At 36.5% G+C, this 22750-nt stretch overlaps 1 protein-coding gene across 8 annotated transcripts in view; it reads right to left on the bottom strand.

Moving 5' to 3' along the window:
- Nucleotides 1-22750, bottom strand: part of zmat4a (zinc finger, matrin-type 4a) — a 259922-nt gene that overhangs the window by 83725 nt on the left and 153447 nt on the right. For all 8 annotated transcript variants that reach the window (XR_012406880.1, XR_012406879.1, XM_073952205.1 and 5 more), the window contains one exon: nt 2138-2294. Coding sequence is in view for 6 of the 8 variants with exons in the window: in XM_073952205.1 (XP_073808306.1) it covers nt 2138-2294 (157 nt within the window). In the remaining 2 variants the exon portion in view is untranslated. The remainder of the gene's footprint in view (nt 1-2137; nt 2295-22750) is intronic.

Here is a 22750-nt window from a genome sequence, read left to right as displayed (position 1 = left end):
ATATATATATATATATATTCAAAGTTGTTTTGAAAAACAAAATGGAAATCTTTAACTATTGACTTACATAGTATTTCCCTTCTTCTATGGTAGTCAGTGGTTACATGTTTTAACATCTTATACACACACGTTTGAATGTTTTTCACATGTTATAATATCTTATGTTGTGTTGACCATAAAAAGTTACCTCATATTGTTTTGTAACCACTTAAGGGTGACTAATGCCTTTAGTTTAAAATAAATGGGCTTCTTCAAAATGGACCATTGCCTAATGAATGATTGTCATTTGAGCCCTGTTTAGCTAATGTCCGTTAGGAATAGAACCATACATTGTAATATTGAGATATAGTAAAATAAAAATGCATCGCTGATGCAAACAATATGATTTACAGTGTTGTGTTTGTTTTATCCAGGAGCAAACTTACTGTATTTACATAAGGTATGATTACCAAAAAAAATGCAAATTTTGTCTTTATATTTTACATCACATAATGACATATTCGCAGACATGAAATTAAATATGAGCTGACACATTTGGGCTTGTCTACCACAAGGACACACACACAAATATGTCATTATGTGCTCAGAGTTGTGAATTACAGGTAATAAATTGTTATATAATGTTTTTTTAATTTCAAGGTGATGCCACTCACTTACTTGAACAGTACTGGGTGGAGTGACTTTAGTGTTTTTTATCAAGTATTTTTAGACCCCTAGGGCCCTATCATGCACTTAACGCAAAAGGCACAAGACGTGTTTACCGCAATTATTCGCTTTTTTTTTTAGACCAATGCAACTGTAATTTCCACGTTTTGCACCAGGTTGTTTAAATAGCAAATCCATTTGCGTCATTTTATGGACTCATGGGTGTGCCGGTCTATAAAGGAGGTGTGTAAAGGCACACCTGTGTGTTAAGGTGCGTTGTTATTTTAAGGAACTGAAATAAACTGTGCCAACTAATAGCTGGTCTAAAGTCCAGCGTTAGTTGTGCGCCTATGCGTAATACACACAGGATGTACAGCAATACACAAATATCTTTACATATGAAAAAAAAAAAGTAAAGAAATAAAATGTTACAAAAATTATTATTGTCTATAAATAAATAAAAAAAAAAACACTACCTCCATGCCTTCTTCACTTCAAGGTGCTTTTTCAGTTTATTTATAACAATTTGCATTTATATAATGTTATTATAAGTAGTAGTATTATTTATTATACCCATAATTATATTTGTTTTAATAAAAACAAGTTTAGATTTGTCCATATGCCGGGTTTTGGATATGTATGTGTCACCTTATGGGGCATAAGAATAGGATGTGTGTTTGGATACAATTCTTATTATTGTTCCTTTATTCATTTTCTGGAAATTAGAACTGAATTTAGAAATAGTTTTTGTTTTAGTTCAAACAAATCTTTGCACTTAACAATCAGAATTAAATATGTAGACTGTAAGATATCTTCAGTGGAGTGAGTTTTCACCGTTTCCTTACTCTATGCAAGTAAAGGAGTAAAGTAAAGAGAACAAGTAAAAGTAAAGAGAAAGTAAAGAGGCCAAACGGAGGAGCCTTGTTCATTATTCTCGCAACAGATGGTCTGTTTAACTGTTTTATCACCAGTAAATCGGTTGGTTTTCCATTTACAAAGTTCGGCATATAAATATAAATGCATGCATAAAACACATGTAAAGTAATAAACATTGCACACAGAAATCCAGCAGAAATAAAAACTTATTTCATTGTGTTTGCACACTTATTTTTCAAGTACACCAGTCACAATTGAATGCCCAACACAGAAATCGTTTCCATCATGCAAAATAAACCCCAAAAATCAACAATTAAACATTAGCAGTGGCCATTTCAGGAATTTTCCCAACCAGGATTTTTCCTTAAAGACTGTGGGATTGTAGGCTGTACAGACGTTCACTTTAGGATCCAGTCAGCTTTGAAAATCAATGCCATTGAATCATATTGGGCATTGACTTTAAGCATTAAGAATTAATTTTGAGTCAGTTTCTTTTTTTAACAATCATGCCAGGTTCAGGTAAGGAGTGATTTGAGTCATTTTGGATTGGCTGCAAATGTTAGGACCTGAGAAATTTCTAGCGTTTTAGTGCTATGTGTGTGTCCCCAACACTTACCTTTGGCTGTTATGGCAGGCTGTTCTCCCAGCAGAAGTTTAAGCCTTTTTGCATGAATCTTGCCTTGGTAATGAGACTGCGCTACCACCGCAGAAGTAAAGGACATATTACACAGTGTACAGCATTTGTTCTTATCCACATCTCCCTCCTCGCTTCCCTGCAACACATCACACAAATGTATCACGGTCAGAAGGTCAGACAGAGCAAGGGCATGATTTGAAAGAGGAAATCAAAAGCTTAACACGGCACCATTCTCACAGCAGTTTTCTCAGACAAAACCTGGAGGTCAAACCCCCCAGCAGTGCTTGAGGGTAAATGTGCTGCAGATGTGCAGAGTGAAGAATGGGAGCGAGACGGGGAGCGCAAATGTCTCGGCTATTTCGGGATTGGTTATGTGGTTCCTGGTGGGATGCAAATGGTGGTGATTTAACAGTAATGGGGACAGTTTGATTGAACCACCACATGCTGAAAGTGAAGACCTCACCCATGGCCTGCAGTAACATCTATTATGTCTGTTCCAGCCAATACAAGACGTTAAATCTGTGAAGTCATTTCAGGACTGAGATCAGTTGCCTAGAGGTGTTTCAGTCAGTATACAATATTTTGCACTTGGCTGGAGATGCAGAAGATTTTAGGGGTTTCTGGACTATTTCAAAAAGCTTACAATAAGTAAATAAGACATTAAATTCTATCTTAAATATATTATATGTATATGTTTTTACAAAAAAAAATTAAAATAAAACACCTCAGAATTAAATAGAATTTAAAATTGTATATGAATTCAGAGATCAGAACATAATAAAGTACATTGTGAAAAAGTAGTGTTACTAAATATGAACTTTTTACATGGCAAGGTAATTCAATCATTAATTCATTTTGTTTTTGGCTCAGTCCGTTTATTTATCTGGGTTCGCCACAGTGGAATAACACACCAACCTATGCAGCATATGTTATACACAGCGGATGCCCTTCTTGCTGCAACCCATTCCTGGTACACATCCATATACACTCCTTCACACACAAGAAAAACTTGAACATAAGAGAAACTTGTTTATGCTTTTATCACCAGAGAAGTGGATTACTGCAATGGACGTTGGACAGTTGCAGCTTTGGATGAGCTGCAACTATCTCATTCTCCTTTTTCAGAAGGCCAGTGAGACAGTTGCAGCTCATCCAACGCTGCTGCCAGGATTCTGACCAGAACCAGGAAATCAGAACACATCACTTCTGTCCTAAGGTCCTAACACTGGCTTCCAGTTACATTCAGAATAGTTTTCAAAAGTATTATTACCCCTTTAAGCTTTATTTTTTCTCGACTGTCTACAGAACAAACCATCGTTATACAATAACTTGCCTAATTACCCTAACCTGCCTAGTTAACCTAATTAACCTAGAAAAGCCTTTAAATGTCACATTAAGCTGTATAGAAGTGTCTTGGAAAATATCTAGTCAAATATTATTTACTGTCATCATGGCAAAGATAACATAAATCAGTTATTAGAAATGAGTTATTAAAATTTTTTTTGTTTAGAAATGTGTTGAAAAAAAATCTTCTCTCCATTAAACAGAAATTGGGGAAAAAATAAACAAGTGGTCGGATAATTCAGGGGGGCTAATAATCCTGCCTTCAACTGTATGTTTGTAGCTACATGTTTTTTATTATCCATGATAATGTTATATGGCACATAATAATTAAAGAACGTTTAGAAACGTAATTCTCTTTTTTCGCGCTATCACCGTTTAATGATGCTATGTTCCGAGAAAACTGAAAGTGTGTGGCGGACATTGGTCACTTTTATTTTCTGGTTTTGTTCCACTAACTAATCATTTACAAATTAAGCAGTGGCTCCAACATTAGACTGAAAACATCTGCTTAGTTGTGCCTTTACGGAACGAGTGCTGTGCTGCATCCGACAGATTTAAACCTATTTGATATATTTTAATCTCTTTATATTGTTTTTTTTTTTTTTTTAATTACCATTGCGTATGAAATGTGCTATATAAATAAACTTGCCTTGCATTTAAATTTATCATAGTTATCAAGTCACTCCAACTAATATTCAAAATACTACTTTTCATACATTAATCTACTTGAATGATTGCAATATCCAAAATGCTAAACTTTATATGTTTTATTTTTTCCACATTACTTTCTTTTCTTACCTAAAAGACTTAAATTTTGAGTTGCTTCCACTCTGAACTTTCCGAGTCTTTGGCCTTGTTAGATATACCTAACGGGCATTGTAGCTGTTAACTGTAATTACAGGGAGAGACTTTATATTGATAGTAATCAAAAACAATGGTTGCCCTACAGCTCAGTTTCCAGCTCTATGAATAAAACAAGGAGCTTATTTGCATAAATTTTCCAGCAATTTTGTTCCATTGCCACACAGAGCCTTGGACCACAGTAAGGGCAAACTGATATGACACATGTGAAGTGAAAAGAGGCTTAGGTTGCGCTTGGAGGCATTCTTACACAAGCATCCAAACACACAAATTCACTCAATGTCTGAGAGGGAAACACAGTCTTCCAGAGCCAAAGAGCTAAATGGACAGCATTACTAATGGTGTGCTTTATATATTAAAATATGATATAAAAAAGCAGTAAAGTCAGAATTTCTGAGCATGTTTGAAACATGTCCAACATGCTTCTAGGTACTTCACCAACAAATTACATTTGTAATAGTCAAATAACTTTGAGGGAATTTTTCTGTGTGGACTGTCTACTTATGCCCAGTTCAGACAGCACAATTTCAGCCCTGATTTTGAGAAATCGCAGACAAATGCCTGAAATCACAGGCAAATTGGTGCTCTTTCATGTAAGAGACAATCACACATTGAGAATTAACAAAAATGTGATCTGAGAGAATCGCCCAAATATTTACCCGTCCCACATACATGCTTAATATCTGCACCTCTCTGCGATTAAAATCATGCTGTGTGAAATGTGTCGGCGATTACTTACAGCCAATGAGAAAGCACCCTCTACTAGTATGGGAATCTGCAGGTCAGCGAGAGGTAAATAGGCTTCTTTTTGGTCTATTTGACCCAAGAAATGGAGGAAAAACTAGTGTAAATTTGGCAACAGCACCCGTGTCTGATTGACATATCATCTGAGCAAAACCACAACCGGGTTGAAAAAGAAAAAAAGTTGAGAAGGAATATCTAATTCCTATCAAAACCCAGGTGAGCAAAAAAGTACATTTTCTACCCCCCTAAAGATTTCTTGCTCATTATGCAGTTAATAAAATATATACATGACCTCGCAATACTTCCAATGTTTCGGACCGAGACAAAGTTGTTGGTGATTCTTTCTTTTGCAAAGTCATACAGTGTGGAACCTCCTGTCTCCGATCCATCTTGCAGTGTAAACACAGCAGCAATAACCCTACTCAATATAGTCATGCAGTCTTAAAACATCTGTGACACGACTAATTTGAAAATAATGCAGTCTGAACTCGCCATTACTGCAGTTTGACATTGTAGGCTAGTATCGCACCATTTAATAGATTTGTTTTTTGTCTACCCATGCAGGTTCAATTAAGATTTTCTTGGGAAGACATTACCATGCTGTGACAGTATTTTATATTTCTAGTTTATGCATGTATTTTTAACAGTTTTATGCAAAAGTTTGGGCACCCCCCTGTGGCTGCATAATAATGTGCTTGTTATAATAGAAGTTGTGAATAGCCATTCGATTTCTAGAAAAAAGCTAGATATCGTCATGCTTTTCAGACAGAAATACGTATAGCAGTATTGAGATGTGTGAAATTAAATTGAATCAGAAAAATAGGCTATGCAAAAGTTTGGGCACCCTCTCTTTTGTGTGGATTTCAAAACCTGTAGCCGCTTAATGCTGATTGATTACAACACAAAATTGATTTAAGTGACTCAGTGAACAGTACCAATCCTTACAGAGGTACAGCTAATCATGAAAAATGATATTTAAAATATTTTAGATTACTAGTTATGCTTCAACTAAAAAACTAGGATAATTTACCAACATGAATTAGGAGAATGATACAAAAAGCTATTACAAAGGTTTAAAGTCTCTATCTCCACAGTCAGAAATACTGTATAGTAAGAAAACAGAAGGCTACAGGAACAGTTCTTGTCACGGAAAGATGTGCTAGACCAAGAAAACAATCTGAAAGGCAAAGCGAAGAATGGTTAGAATGGTTACAGACAAACCACAGACCACCTCCGAAGAGCTCCAGGAACATCTTGCTTCTAATTCTGTCATCTTACATGGTTCCACAGTTCAGCACACACTGTATTTTGCCAACAAGAAGAGTTATATGAGGTATGCAAAGGCTCATCTGGACAAGCCTGAATCAATTTGAAAAAATATTCTGTGGACAGATGACACAACCATAGGTGCTTTGCATGGCAGAAAGAAAACACAGCATTCCAGGAGAAGAACATGCTCCACACTGCAAAATATGGTGGAGGGTCCATCATGCTGTGTAGATGTGTGGCAAGCACAGGTACTACAGACCTTGTCAGAGTTGAAGGTCACATGGATTCCACTCAGTATCAGCTAATTCTGAATTCAGTTTTCTATCGGATTCTGTAACTGATGTACAGGAATCAGCCAAGAGACTGAAGTTACTCCAGAGTTGGATGTTTTAGCAGGACAGTAACCCAAAAGCACAGTTTCAGATCTACCAAGGAATTCATGCTCAGACACGATGCAATTGTCTAGAATGGCCATCCCAGACCCCAGACTTGAACATCATAGAAAATCTATGAATTGATTTGAAACGGGCCTTTTATGCATGGCACCCATCAAACTGAAGTGAACTGAAAAAATTTTGCAAGTAATAATGGCCCAAAATGCCTTCAGCAAGAATTCAAGGAATTATCCTTGATTATAAGAAACGTCCAAAGGCTGAAATTTCAGAAAAAGGTGGCTGCACAAAAGATTGATGTCATTATTCTGTTGGGGTGCCCAAATTTTTGCACCTATCTGTTTTTGTTGACTTAAATTGCATTGCATCTGATGATTAAATAAACGTAATGTTAGAACAGAAATGATAGTTTTTATCTAGGGTATAAAATATATCCAAATGAATTGCTGATATGAAAGGTCAGCAGGCTATGGCTTGCAATCATGAAAATTATCAGGGATGCCCAAACTTTTGCATAAGACTGTATTGCTGCTCTCAGATGATTTGAAGTGCTTCTTTTATCCTCACTTCAGATAAAACGTTTGCTAAATAATCAATGAAAATATAAAAATAAAACAGGCCAGTTTGTTTGACAGTGTAGTGCTAAAAAAAGAACAATAAAATCACAGTCACACAATTTTATTATAGGTTTTACTGAACTTTTTTTTTTTTTAATCTCAAACTTGAGTGTTACACATTACAAATGGTTCGATTTACCCCAGGTAGTTTGAGAAAAGGTTTATTGCAGTAAACTGAGAAAGTACTGCATTAGAAAAGCTATACATAGGGATACAGACGTTATATGTTGTGTACCAGGGTTAACTGATATCATACTGGCCTTTAATCTGCATAATTTGCATGAAAAGAAATACAATTTGTTGCTGTTTTACTGCCTTTAGTGTTTGCTTCACCTGAAAACCGCAGTGAATTTGAAGCACAGTAGGTATATCAGAATGAGTTTTGCAAAAATGTTGGTAGAGGCATATTTTTCCATTGAGCTTAGGTAGGCTTTGCATATTGTGCAGCAGGGAATTACTGTATGCATTTCAGTTGGTCTGCAGCAATGCACTGTCTTCTCTGTTTGTAAGCATCATGGATGCCAAGTGCCCTCAGTGCTAATGGAGAGAGCTGAACGCAAGCACACAAGAACAAATCTCTTCGTCAAATGACCTTGCTCTGTGCTCCGCTATGTGCACTGTACATTCACTATATCCATTACCTCCTCACCAGAGTCTCCCACACAACTGCATTCAGAATTCAGTAATCTTTGTGTTAGTCACATTGGCTACACAAAGAGGAAAATAAAATCACTGCCAATGCAAAACACAGAATGGCGCTCTACTAAAAGAAAATCTGATTAAGAGCACGGGTGTTAATGACTGCCATCTGCAATCCGCTGTTGCAAATTTGCACTGGCTCAATGTAATTTAATGGTTAAATTACTGTGTATGGTTGTTTTGCACATGATGAAGTTATGACTTTGCATGGTGCACAATGGTGCTAATTAGCATTAAGTAGAAAATTTGGATTGATTTGGGAGCATTTTATTGTTAAAATTGCCTTAATTTTAGACGCACTTTTTATTTCCTCAGATGAACCCAACACCTGTAAAAAGATGACAACAACGCTGTGAGGACTTCAGGTGCACTAACTCTAATCAACAAACAAACCTGCCAATTTGTCTTTAAATGGTAAATAAAATTGATTGCAACATGTAACTATTGCTTTGACATGTTCATTGTGTCAACTTAAATTAACGCAATACACTCATCGGCCTCTTTATTAGGTACACTATACTAGTACTGAGTTGGACTCCCTTTTTGCCTTCAGAAATGCACTAATCCTTCATGGCATTGATTCAACAAGGCACTGAAAATATTCCTCAGAGATTTTGGTCCATATTAACATGATAGCATCAAGCAGTTGCTGCAGATTTGTTGGCTGCATATCCATTATGCAAACCTTCCGTTCCACCACATGCTAAAGGTGCTCTATTTGATTGATATCTGGTGACTGTGGAGGCCATTTAAGTACATTGTTATGTTTAAGAAACCAGTCTGAGATGATTCGCGCTTTATGACATGGCACGTTATGCAGCTGGAAGTAGCCATCAAAAGATGGGTAGGCTGGGGTCATTAAGCGATGGATATAGTCAGCAACAATACTCAGGTAGGCTGTGGCGTTGATATGATGCTGAATTGTTATTAATGGGCCCAAAATGTAACAAGAAATATCCCCAACACCATTACACCACCACCACCAGTCTAAACATTGATACAAGGCAGGATGGATCCATGCTACACTATGAAGTTGTTGACACCAAGTTCTGACCGTATCATCCTAATGTCGCAGCAGAAATCAAGAATCATCAGACCATGCAACATTTTTCCAATGTTCTATAGTCCCATTGTGATGAGCCTGTGCGAATTGTAGCCCCAGTTTCCTGTTCTTCGTTGAAAAGAGTGGCACCTGGTGTGGTTTTCTGCTGCTGTAGCCCATCTGCCTCAAGGTTGGATGTGTTGTGCATTCAGAGATGCTCTTCTGCATACCTCAAGTGGTTATTTGACTTGAGTTACTGTTGCCTTTCTATCAGTTCGAACCATTCTGGCCATTCTCCTCTGACTTCTGGCATCAACAAGGCATTTGCGCCCACTGAAGTGCCACTCACTGGACATTTTCTCTTTTTCAGACCATTTTCGGTAAACCCTAGAGATAGTTGTGCATGAAAATCTGAGTTGATCAGCAGTTTCTGAAATACTTAGACCATGCCACGTTCAGAGTCACTTAAATGACATTTCTTCCCCATTCTCATGCTCGGACTAACCTGCAACAGATTCTCTTGACCAGAGTTGCTGCTATGTGATTGGCTGATTAGAAATTTGCATTAACGAGCAGTCGGACAGTTGTACCTAATCAAGTGGTAAGCCAGTGAGTGTGTTTCATAAATTTGAATAAATTTCCAACAATATACATTATCAACAGCATGATGTACAGCATACTTTTCTATGCTTATTTTAGGTTTATTTTAGTTTATTTTTAAGTGCTATGAAGATGTATTAAAATGTATTAACAACAATTTTCTAAATTCAATGTCATCACTTAGATATTTAATTAATGAGTGCATTACTATACTGACATTCAAGGCATTCTGGTGTGTTATTATAATTTCACCTTGACAGTCCTATATTTCTCTTGAAAGTCCATACAATTTTACAAACACACTGCCTGTCATGTATTGTAATATATAAATGTTGATTTTACAGAATATATAAATATATTCAAACAGCAAATCCAGTATCTAAAAGGAAAAACCCACAAGCATGTGCGTACATGGGCAATATTGATAGCTGCTGGAACAGGGAAATGACATCCAGTACTCTTCTATAGGAAAACGCCAAAGAAAAGCCCTGACTCAGCTGTATCCCTCCAGATTTAATCTCCAATGCGATTTGTCAGATATGTGTGGCTCACTTATTCTAAAGCCATGTGCAAAGCTGAAGATAATTACATGTCTGAATATACGTCTACACAGCAATTCACAGCCTGACGCTGAGAAAGACACATTGCTCCTCAGAAAAACAGATTTATGTCCAGTTCATTCATGCAATAAAATAATCTTTTTTTATGTGAAAGAAGTAAATTCACTTTTCTATCAACACAAAACAGAGTGTCTTCCACAGAGCTTAACCTCCATAATAATATTAGTGCAACTTCAGTAGCTGAAAATAATCATGGAATAAAGGGATTGCACACTGGATGCTACCTGTACATCTTTGACTTAATTCACTCAAAAATTACCTCATCGTTTGCTCTTACTCATGTGGTTTTAAACCTTTATACATTTCTTTCTTTTGCTGTACTCAAAAAGAAGATATTTTCCGGAATGCTGGCTGCTGGAAGACATCGACATCCACAGTTGGAAAAAAAAAAAATATATGGAAGTCAATGGGTCCCAGCAACCAGCATTTTTTTAAAATATTGTCTTTTGTGTTCAACAGAAACAGAAACTCAAATAGATTGCACAGACCCCCTAGTTTTTTGTGATACCTCGATCGCTTAATTAAAAGCAAAATCATTAAAAATCATCATAAAATATAATAAAATAAAACATCCAATTCCAAACCATATAATCAAATTTCATACATGACTTCTAGATGTTGCATACGAAGCAAATGTGATGTATCTGAGTGTCTCTCGAAAAATGACATCTCATCTGCACCCTCACAATACAAACATTCATGAGAGTGAGGGAAATGTTTTGCAGCCTGTCCAGTTTACGGGCCTTATATCTAAGCCCAAGCGCGGCCTTTGTCCAACGGCTTGTCAAAATTTTTGGTTTGAGTCTCACCTGAAACCCATCTTTTTTTTTCACCAAATGGTACATACTGTTACAGCCATTAAAATAGACCAGATTTGCATTTAATAAAAAGAAATGTTAGGTTTGCATTGTGCATAACCAGTTGGCTCATCATTTAAAGTTGTCCCTAGGTTGCAAAGTTGACCAGAGTTTGTCATTTCTCTAGTATTTTTCACAGTTTTAAGTTTGCCATTCCCCTATATGTTCTCCATTGTACTGTACATGGCTGGAAATCTCTATGTGCAAGGCAACATTGGTGCTTCCGGACTGCTTGCATTAGATCTCATTAAACTTAAAAAAATAAATAAATACAAAAATGATAAAGCATGCTAACTATGATGTGAAAATTGGCCCAAAGCCCGACCCTAAGGGCATAATATATATATATATATATATATATATATATATATATATATATATATATATATATATATATATATATATATAGATAGATGCAAAATTGTCTACACATTTCTGGAAATTACCACCACAAAAATTTTTAGCGCCAAAAATTAGAGGATCTGATTTTAAGTCAAGAGTAAGTAAATGATTACATAATTTTCATCTATCCCTTTAAATGCTATGACATTAGCAAAAATTTAAATAAAACTTATTGTTAGGTATTTAGCTCGTGCATTACGCTCTCAGGCTGATCAAGATTCATCAGCACTTGTCAGGAAAGTTAAAGAGCAAATAACTTACTTTCTGCCTTTTAAATGACTTAACTCGCTTAAACAGAAAATAAACATTCTGAAAAGCACTGCATTTAAAAGAAGTCAAACTATGAACGAGATAGAGTGAATGCAATCTGAAATTGTTTTTGTTCTGAGGTTGCTTTGTGAATGCTTGTTTTCTAATGCAGCCTATTTGCACATTACAATGAAGCCTCTTTGTATTCAACAATCATCAGCTTCAGCGATAGCTAATCTGTTCTGCTTGCATGCATGCTCATGAATACCTTTCCCAACTCTACACGTTTTTTTTTTTAAATTTTTTATTTCAATTTATGTTTTAGCTTTTTATTGATATAGAGTTGAGGGGTAAGAAATTGAAGGAGGGAGAGAAAATGGATTGAAAATTGAAACCAGCACATGGCATGAGAGCCACTGCTTGTATGAAGATATAACTACAACTTCATATTTTCAACAAAATCAGTTTTCTTCATGAATGCCTTAATCTGTATAATTACTATAATTACAGTATTGATTGACAAGCAAAATAAATAAACGTGGTTTAATTCAAGCATTTACTGGCATGACAAAAATGCCATTGTCAAAGCATAATCAGTTAACTTAATTTACTACCTCTTGTATCTCAGGGCTCTGAATGGTTATTAACTTGTACTTCATGGTGTAGTTCTGCTGAGAATAGAATTAAATCAAAGTAATTGGCAGCTTATTACCCAGTGTTGGACCATAATTTACATGAGCAACCCAGATGATATATATTTTCATTCATTTATTTGCTCATTTTCATCTGCTTTTCCAGGGCTGGGTCGCGAGGGCAGCAGTCTTAGACGAGAATCCTAGACTTCCCTTGCCTCGGACACTTCCTGGAGCTTCTCTGGGGGATCTCCAGGCATTCCCAGGCCAGCCAGGAGACATCGTCCTTCCAGCGTATCCTGGGTCTTCCCTGAGGCTGCCTTCCAGTGGTACATGCCTGATACACTTCCCTAGGAAGGCGTCCAGGAGGCATCCTGTGCCCGTGCCATCTCAGCTGACTTCTCTTAATGTGGAGGAGCAGCAGCTCTACTCCAATCTGCTCCTGGGTGACAGAGTTCCTCACCCTATCTATAGGGTTGTGCCCTGCCACCCTGTGAAGGAGACTCATTTCAGCCATTTGTATCCAAGATCTTGTTCTTTCAGTCATGACCCAAAGCTCATGAACATAGGTAAGAGTAGGAACATAGATTGACCAGAAAACCAAGAACTTGGCCTTTTTGGCTCAGCTCCTTCTTTATTACAACGGACAGGTATATTTGCCGCATTACTGCTGCCTGTCTGCCTGTCAATCTCATGTTCCATCTTTACCTCACTCGTGAACAAAATCCCAAGATACTTGAACTCCTTCAACTGGGGTAAGGACTTTCCTCCAATCTGGAGATGGTAAACCAGCTTTTTCTGGTGGAGCAGCATGGCCTTAGACTTAGAGATGCTGATTCTCATCCCAGTCGCGTCACACTCGGCAGCAAACCATCTCAGTGCAAGCTAAACGTCTATGTTTAATGAAGTCAACAGAACAACATCGTCTGCGAATAAAATATATGAAATCCTGTGGTCCCCAAACTGGACCCTCTCCAGCCAAAGGCTACGCCTTGAAATTCTGTTCATATAAGTTATGAACAGAATTGGAGACAAAGGGCAGCCCTGCCGGAGTCCAACATGCATTGGAAACAAGTCTGACTTGTTGCCGGCAATGCGAACAAAACTTCTTCTCTGTTCATACAGGAACGAGACAGCCCTTAACAGAGCGCCTCTGACCCCATACTCCCAGAGTATCCTCCACAGCATGCCATAAGGAACACAGTCCAATGCCTTCTCTAAGTCCACAAAACACATGTGGACTGGTTGGGCATATTCCCAAGAACCTTCGAGCGCCCTGGTGAGGGTATAGAGCTGGTCCAGTGTACCATGGCCTGGACGAAAACCACATTGTTCCCTCTAGGACCTAGGTTCTACCATTGGGCTGGATCCTCCTCTCCAGTACCCTGGTATAGACTTTTCCAGAGAGGCTGAGGAGTGTGATCCCCCTGTAGTTGGAGCAGACCCTTCTTAAAAATGGAAACCACCACCACAGTTGCCAAGTCCAGAGGTACTGCCCCTGACCTCCATGCGATATTGTAGAGACAGCCAAGACATCCTCGCAGTAGTGTCAGCCAAGACAGCCCCGCAACATCCAGAAACCTAAGATACACAGGGTGAATCTCATCCACCCCCACTGCTTTGCAACTGAAAGCTATATATACTTTCATACTACTAAAATGTTAATAACCTCACTTTGATAAAATAGAATAGTTACATTTTCAATACCAAAAGTTAACAGAGTAAACATATGGAAAAAGTGAATCAAGTACACAGTCATAGAGTTGATTTTATTGTACAGTGGTTATGATCTGCTACTGGTTCATCTCAGGTGAGTGACAGGGTGTCACATCTTTTGGTGGAGGAAATGTCAAACAGTAAGAGAAGAGCAGACATTGCAAGGGTGTTGCAAGAGGGATGCAATTTCAATTAAATGATAAGATTGCATAAACTACAAATAGGTCACGAACTGATAAACCATAATATCCTTAACCTTTTATTAAGGTCATTGTACAATAAAAAAAATCCAGTAAGCTTCAGAGCTCAACTCCTCATTAGTCCAAAAATAACTTACTGAAAGCAAGCTGTCAAAACAGACTGTTTCATCTCAGTTTTATGTCATACAATGACAAAAGACACCCTGTGCAGATGATCACTGCCAGCTTCTACACCACCGCAGCTCTTTAGCCCATAACAGAGTTGTAGCAAGAGGTAAAAAAAAAAAAATAGAGTGTTATTTAATATTTGACAAACAAATCCAAGTGTGAAGTAACAGTCTTTGCACGTCTTCAACTTTACCTTCACGTCTATCAGGCACAAGCATCAGTGTTTTGCAATATGTCCTGTCGGATAGCTAGAAGCAGTCTACACTGATACTTGGAACCTGTCAAAATAGAACATGGCATCAGTTTACTCTAAGGGTTTGCTATGTACTGGCCACACCACTGAAGGCTGATGTTTACATGCACACAAATAATGTGAATATTTCCAGTAATCAGAGTAAGGGCTTAATTGCAATATATAGCTAAATGTCAGGATTAGATTCAATTCCTAGGCCTCCCTGTACAGCACAACTGATGGTCTTACAAAGAGTAGGTATTACTGACAGCTGTTTTAATTTTATCGCATCTAATTTTTAAGTTCCATAGATATGTGGCAGCAATGCCACTTCAGCTGGATTTGTCTGCACTGCAGTCACATTCTACACGCCATTTGTTGGTGAAGGAGTAGAGGTGGCAGCAAGTTGTGTTTAACAGAGTTCAGCGATTTCTGTTCGTGCTGAGGATGGACAAGCTGTGTGGAGTAGGGTCATTGCAAGACATGGTCTACAAAAGCACAGTCAAAATTGTATGTTTATTCTGTAAATCTATGATACCAGTGGAAACTTCAGTTGCTCATGAGTATATCCACAATATCCACTTTGCAATAAATGGCAGAAATAAAATAAGGTGTTTGCATGCCTGAATACTTTAATTAAAGAAAAAAAAATAGCTTAAAGGCATTGTCTTAAAATGGCTCATCACAATGAGATGTAAACCTCATGTAAACACAATACTTCAATCTAAATAATGACATTAAGCTCATCTTTTTTAAAGATTATGAGCGTAATGGCACTATTTAGATTGAAGTATTTCATTTACATGAGGTTTACAGATTAAGTTTACGATTTTTACAGTATAAGATGGTCAATGTAAACGACTGTCTCATTGTGATGAGCCATTCTAGGATACTGACATATATTAGACCCTATGCAGATCACAGTAAACATTAGATTACAGATCATTAGATCTCAGAACATTAAACAAGTAACAAGTAAAAAAAAAAAAAAAAACACTATAAAAACACATTCTGTTAATTTTGTTGTTTCTCACGTAAGATTCCAATCTGTCTGCCCAACGATGAAATCTGATGAATAGTCGAAGGTTAATTGCGTGTAAGCCTTTTTAGAGCTTCTGGAAAGAATTGTGTTATTTATTAGAATATATTTATTTTTGTTTTCGACTCCGAGTTCAATCTGACCAGTTTTGGTTATTCTACTTTTCTGATATTCTTAATTGTATGTTCATTAGTGAGCAAACGCAGCTAGAGTTCCACGTCTCAGGATTGCATTTCTTCTCACGGACACTATCTCGACATTCTGAAGTTTGCATTCATTCAGTCAGAGTATGCAGGGTTAACTAATACCCAATTAGTCTGTTGCCTCCTGCTCAATAGTACTAAAAGACTAGTTAATTTAGTCATTTCCATACAACATGTTAATATTCATTCATTCATTTTCTTTACAGCTTGGTCCCTTTATTAGTCACGGATCGCAACAGTAGAATGAACTGCCAACTTTTTCATATCAGTGATTAAATGATTAAAATGTCTTCATGCTGCCATGCCACGCTGCTCCGGCAGTCATATGCACCTTAAAAATCTATAAAATCATGTCACAATATAGCAGTAGCACAGACTCCACATAATCTACTGGAATTTGGAAGACTTCAGAATTAATCGAAAAAGTTAACATTTATTTTCCAGATAAAAACATATGCCAATTACAGAAAAACAATTAAAGCCAATTCAGAAGTAAATGCACAACATTAATTACTCAAACCTAAATCTAAGAGGATACATGGAAGACCAAATTATATAGTACATACTGTAGTGTTGAGCTTAAGAGATCTGCACGATAGCCTGGTCTGGATACAGACTTGCAACCCTGAGACATTCAGTCCTTCTCTTTAAATACCCCATGAGAGCAATGAATGTTTTTTATTTTTTTTTTTTTGTTAAAGTTAACCAGTGACTAAAAGATTTAATCATCTGTTGGGTTTAATGAAAGGTTATCAAAGATAATAAACAAGTTACCAGTCACACCTGAGTATTTATCAATACCAGAGGGAAAGGGAAGTTCAAGAAAGAGAGCAAGGATGAGTCAAAGTCTATCCTGGGCCTTTTTTTCAGATTCCAGAGTTTTGTTGTTTTATTACATGGCACATTTAAGTCTGAGTAAAATCCATCCCTACATTTATATGCTATAGAATCGGTATTTTCATCAATGTTATGTCATACTGAGATCATAAAAATCAAACTCAAAAATCAAACTTAATTCAGAAACTGAAATCAGTTTGTCTCATTTTTTAATGCTTCATTTGTGCAATAAGCCAGAACTCTGCATATCTCTGCAGCATCATATAAAGTCAATTCAAAGTGACAAATGACTGCCTATTGCTAAACTAAGTACTCAGAGTCTGACAGGGTTCATCAGGGCTGTGATGGAATAATCAGGAAGCTGATAACCATCTCATTGAAACAGCAGAACTGGCCTGTGGGAAGGAGATACTGAATTTTTGACTGCAGATCAAATAAGAAGAGGAGAGATGTGACAACGTGCACAAATCTCTGAAGGACAAATTTACTGTATTTATGTATGCAAATATAAAACTAAAAATATAAAAAGTGTTTAAAATAACATAAAGATGCCACAAATATTAAAAAGGAAAGAAAAGAAAATGTATGACAAAATACACATCACATAATGTGTTCAATATACTTATAGAGATAGCACAATCAAAAAGTAACATCACCTTCTGACGAAATGAAAATATGCTTTTGCACACTTTTTTTTTTCAAAGGCTATATAGCTTCCTTGTGGTTATTTTCTTTCTTTTTTTAGAGTAGATCTGAAGCTTAAGCCTGTGCTCCTCTAAGGAAATATATATATGATCTATAAAGCAGAGTACTTTTTTTTTTTTTGTGAACAATGAAAGACCTCAGTTCAGCAATGTGTCTGATGCTTGCAGGCAGTAGTTGCTGGTGAAAGCGCTCTGGGGGCTTTGTGGAGATTGCTTCAGTGTAAAACCTTTTGAGGTTTAATTCTGTTCACATGGTATACAGTATATACGCTTCTGTGGCTGCACAGCAAGGCTAAAGTACTGCTTCAGGACTTAAGAATGCTGAAAATCAAATAAAGTGTACAACATGCTTTTAACTATAACAAAAAAAAATAAAATAGGAGCATTCACTTATATTTCTAAATATTTTTTATTTGAACCTTATTTTTCCAGCAAGAATGGAGAAGTGCTCACTTCAAACAAGACAATATAAAAGGGGTCAGAGATGCCTTGACTCAATCTGGTCTGTGTCTCCATGAGAACAGGATGCTTTGCCAGCCATGGTAAACACAGTGTTGTCAGTTCACATCAAACCACTCAGCCTCAACAGATACTTCAATATGGGATGATGTTATACACATTTTTTAGACACTTGTCTGTCCTAATCATATTTATTTTTCAAATCTTCTCTCCTTAATTAGAGGGTAGTATTACTAGGTTACTAAAGTACACTCAAAAATATTTTATGTTGCTCGTTCAAACTACTTGTTTAAAATGAGCTGAAACAACACAATTCTTGAGATTACGTTGGAACAACTAAACTGTTTTATGTTTAATTCTTATTTCTTCGTGTTATCCCAACACAAATCAATCATGTGGAACCCAGGTTTTTTTATAGTGTAATATTAACATTGAAAAGCATTATATCTCAGACTTTCAAGAGTTCACCTGAGCTCAGAATCTCCTCGAGCCTAGGGCTCTCTCTCTTTTGAAGGGCGAGAGAGGAGTTTGAGCTCATATATGTCTCGAGAACTCCCCTGCTTGTGAAAGTGCTAAGAATAGCTAAGATATAACTGGCTAACAGTTTGTCTTAAGACGTCACTTTAGATTAGTCAATTTATGAAATAGGTCTTCAGACTGTGGGAGGAAACCGGGGAACGTGGGGAAAACCCACGCGAGCACAGGGAGAACATGAGACAGAAAGGAAAGACGGAAATCATACAGGAAGACAGACAAGAGTATGCCAGGAGAAAGGTCAGACGTTTTTATTTTTACTTTTTAATGTCCTTATACTGTAGTACACAGCATATGATCATTTATACTTAATAACTACAAATCTAGAAGTCATGGTCATTAATTTTTTTAATCCTCCAGCAGAAAAATATTCAAGGCATGTATTTAATCGGTGAGGATTACTTAAAAATACTGTGTAAATTGCTTTGTGAACCCTGCAATAAATTCCTGCACACTATCGATAACAATCTGGTCCAAATATTTACAAAATATTCTTAAATCAAGAAGCATTTTCTAGATAATAAAAAAATAAATAAATATATATATTTATATTTAATATTTATATATAAATATTTTTTTTCTTCTTTCTTTTTTTTTCAAAAATAAGAACTAAAAATTAAGTGAGTTTTTCCCTTAAAACAAGCTAAATAATCTGCTAGTGGTACAAGTTAAATAATGTAATTGTTTAAAAGGCAAGTGCTATTTTGGGCTTTCCGCCTGGATTTTGCCTATCCAAATTAAAAAGCTTCCCAAATCCACATGTAGCGATGTAGATGAAAAAGTTTGGTATCATTTTAAAGAAAACCCTTTAAATTTTCATTAAAGACGGTGGAAAGTCATAAAAATAATTATATATGTTGTCTGCATTATAATAAACTGCTGTATAAATAAAATGCTGTAATTAATTCTGTTGGTTCCTGCACACGCCAGTAATAATAGGAAAAAAGAAAAATGTCTCTATCATAATCTATGCAAAAGTTATTCTATTCCAACTAATGAGAGAACAAAACCACTTATGGGGGTATTGGGCCAGTAGAGATCTTTAAAAATTAAAGAATAGGGAAGTAAATGACGTCACAGACCCGGTACTGGGTACACAGAGTTTAGTTAATTAAGTATATTTTCTTACCCCACTGGCAGATAATTCAGCTTGTTTTAAGCAGTAATTATCTTAATTTTGACTTGTTATTTCTAAAAATCACAGCAATATATTTTTTACTTGTCTAGAAAATGGTTTTTGATTTAAGAATTGGTAAATATTTGGACTTGAAACCTACAGAAAAAAAGCATGAAAAAAACTTGAAAAAAAAAAAGAAAAGAAAACATTTTTTGCAGTGCACCACTGAAATGAATTCTGCCGATACACAAAGCGCAACAGAACGAAACATAAACTCAAATGTAAATGTACAAAGGAAACTAAACAGCAGTATCACTCTCACGTCCTGTGGACGTTGCACAGTCACAGATCTGTCATTAACTGAGTGAAACAAAGGCTAGAACAAAAGCTGTAGATCCAGGCTCGAGTTCCAGCTCACTTTCTTCTCTCCACTTTCTTTCAGTTCCTCCACATGGGCTCCGTCTGCCCTTCTCTCCCCTGGAAACTCGAGCCCCAGCAGGGGTTGATTTAATCACCGCTAATTAAATAGGAGTAAGTATCCTATGGGCCATTCGATCAGCACAGAAGTTGTCCCAGGCTGCTAATTGTATCCTCCGCAACAGAAACTTGCATTGAGTTACAGTGCCGGAGTCTTGGGGAGAGGTTTTTAAAGCGTCCTTAGGGGACCATGTAGCTATTAGTAGCTGCTGCAGACAGCTGATTCGTGTTAAGCAGATGGATGTGACCAGTGATCTCCTGTACGATCTGCAGCCGCTTTATTAGGCGTTGAGAGAGCAGAGGACAGCTTGTTAGAACTTGGCTGCTTACTGACTCTTAATGCAGGTGGATTTTGCTTCTTCACAATGGTCAAGGGCCAGTTTTCACTTATAAAGCCCTATGATCTGGGATAAGAGAGGAGAGGTGGAAAACACTAAAGTGTGTGTAGCGCTGACTGACAGGTGTCTACATTTATACTGACAAAATGTAATTGTTTAATTATGAATTTCAACATTAAAGTGGTCATGAACTAAAAAAAATTCTTATTTGCTTAATTTTTTTTCTGACATAGATCTTTGTATATTAATAACATAAAAAAAGGCTCATTGGAAATATGAAAGTGCAAAAACGAACATATGATTGATTGCAGTTTCTTAATTAAATGGACGCTACGAGGCATTATGACACCAAAAGTGTTGTTTCTTTTCACACTATTGATATTTACAGGGACATATTATCGACAAATAAAGGATTTTTTTGTGGAGCTTGTTGCATAGAATCAAATAAATACCATAAAATAACTTCATGGTGTCTATTATTTGTGATCGAATACGTTTGTCTTTGTTCATCTCCATATGGACAACCTCTCGGGAGTGGTCAGTTTGCTTGGTAACTCACCTTGTTTTGTTATGCACAACACTCTGGATCGAGTTCAGTGAAGCACGGTTTCACAAAAGATAAACACAATGTAAAATGAATGTAAAACTATGTGGTTCCAGTGCAGTTTAATGTTAAATTTTGAAAAGACAACAAGTGTATCTGAATGAACAACAAATCATATGCAGAGTTATGTTTTTCAGATTTGTAAAAAGTAGACTGTGGTCTCTAGTGGCTCTGTCATCTCATATGTGCAACAAAATGTACCCAGGACAAGATAATTTACATTTCGCAAAAATGTATTTCCAATGAGCTTTGGGGCTGAAAACGTCCTATAAGTTTTAAGTCAGTTCAAAACAACTCAGAACTGTATTGTAAGTCTAAATAAATCTCATTTCGAAGCTAATCTGCAAAAATGACAAATTGTGGCACTTTATTGCGTAAGAGTGTGGCTAAACTCTGCCTCTACTACATCACTGTCTGTTTGCCTAAAATCTTATACTGTGCCAACTACTGTATATTGGATTTGAAAGTAATGTCGTACCACTCAATTGAGTAACTGTGGACTACAACTCTGAAAAATTTGGAAAGTTCCAATATTGACAATGAAAGAAAAATCTGGACCTTCTCTGTGGACCACAATGCTTCCATCTCAGCTGTCTATGAGGTGGTACTAAAAAAAGTATAATATGCTAAGTGTGGAGCGCAGTTGAAAAGCCCAAAAGTGAGCTGAAAACCACTTACTTTTACAACATAATAAATTCTTAAATGTACTCTTAGGTCCCGTACATTCGGCATTTCCTTGCCACGGAACCTCTTTTATTGTTGATAATTTGTAGTTCCTGTGACTTTTATCAGAGTGTTTTCTGTTCTCAGATACCAAAGATACCAAACATACACTGTGAATATCAATACTATTCTTTTCTGGAATAGTTTTTACACTGACTTTTAAACTCAACTGATTGCACATGCTGTGAATAGCTTTATAGCAGGGGTGTCCAAACTCAGGCCCCTGTTATACTAATATGTTTTAGGTTTAAAACGGCTTTTAAGAATGAAAATGATCTGCGTCCACACTGGTGATTCCCCTAGCATTTCTGAACAGATCTCCGTCCAAACTGTACCACTGAAAACCCACATCACGTGACCATACACACCCTCTGGCATGCACTGCAGCATATGGGTGCGTCTGAGCTCCAGGCAGTCAGCGGGTGCTTTGAGCACCTCTACTCAGACGAGAGCTGTGCACGTCAGACTGTTCATCAAGGATCTACCACTGGATCTAATCTCACTATATTTGTTAAACGTCATATTTAATTAATCATGTTGTCTCTATCTAACGACATATTCCCTGGCTTTGGTCTTTTGAATCTATTACTTGTTCTCACTTAATGTGTTTTGGAGCACAAAGATAGGTTAATATATTAATTAATGTAACAGTGTACGCTGATTCTGCTTATTTACTGATTGCCTGCATTTATTTCTTATAATGTATAAACTTATTGTATGTTACACTTTTATAATGACCATTTTTGATTATTAAAACTAATATTCAGCAAACGAGACAGGGTATGTTTTGTATTTTCAATGGAAATAAAAGGAGGCAGTTATGTTATAGGCTCTGTTTTGTTATAAATATGCATGCAGTAAAAATAACGGTCATAAAAAAATGTAGCTACACAATGCCTCAACATTTTTGGTG

The sequence above is a fragment of the Danio rerio genome, chromosome 5, assembly GCF_049306965.1.
Source record: "Danio rerio strain Tuebingen ecotype United States chromosome 5, GRCz12tu, whole genome shotgun sequence".
Lineage (NCBI taxonomy): Eukaryota > Metazoa > Chordata > Actinopteri > Cypriniformes > Danionidae > Danio > Danio rerio.
This window is presented reverse-complemented; position numbering and strand designations above follow the sequence as displayed.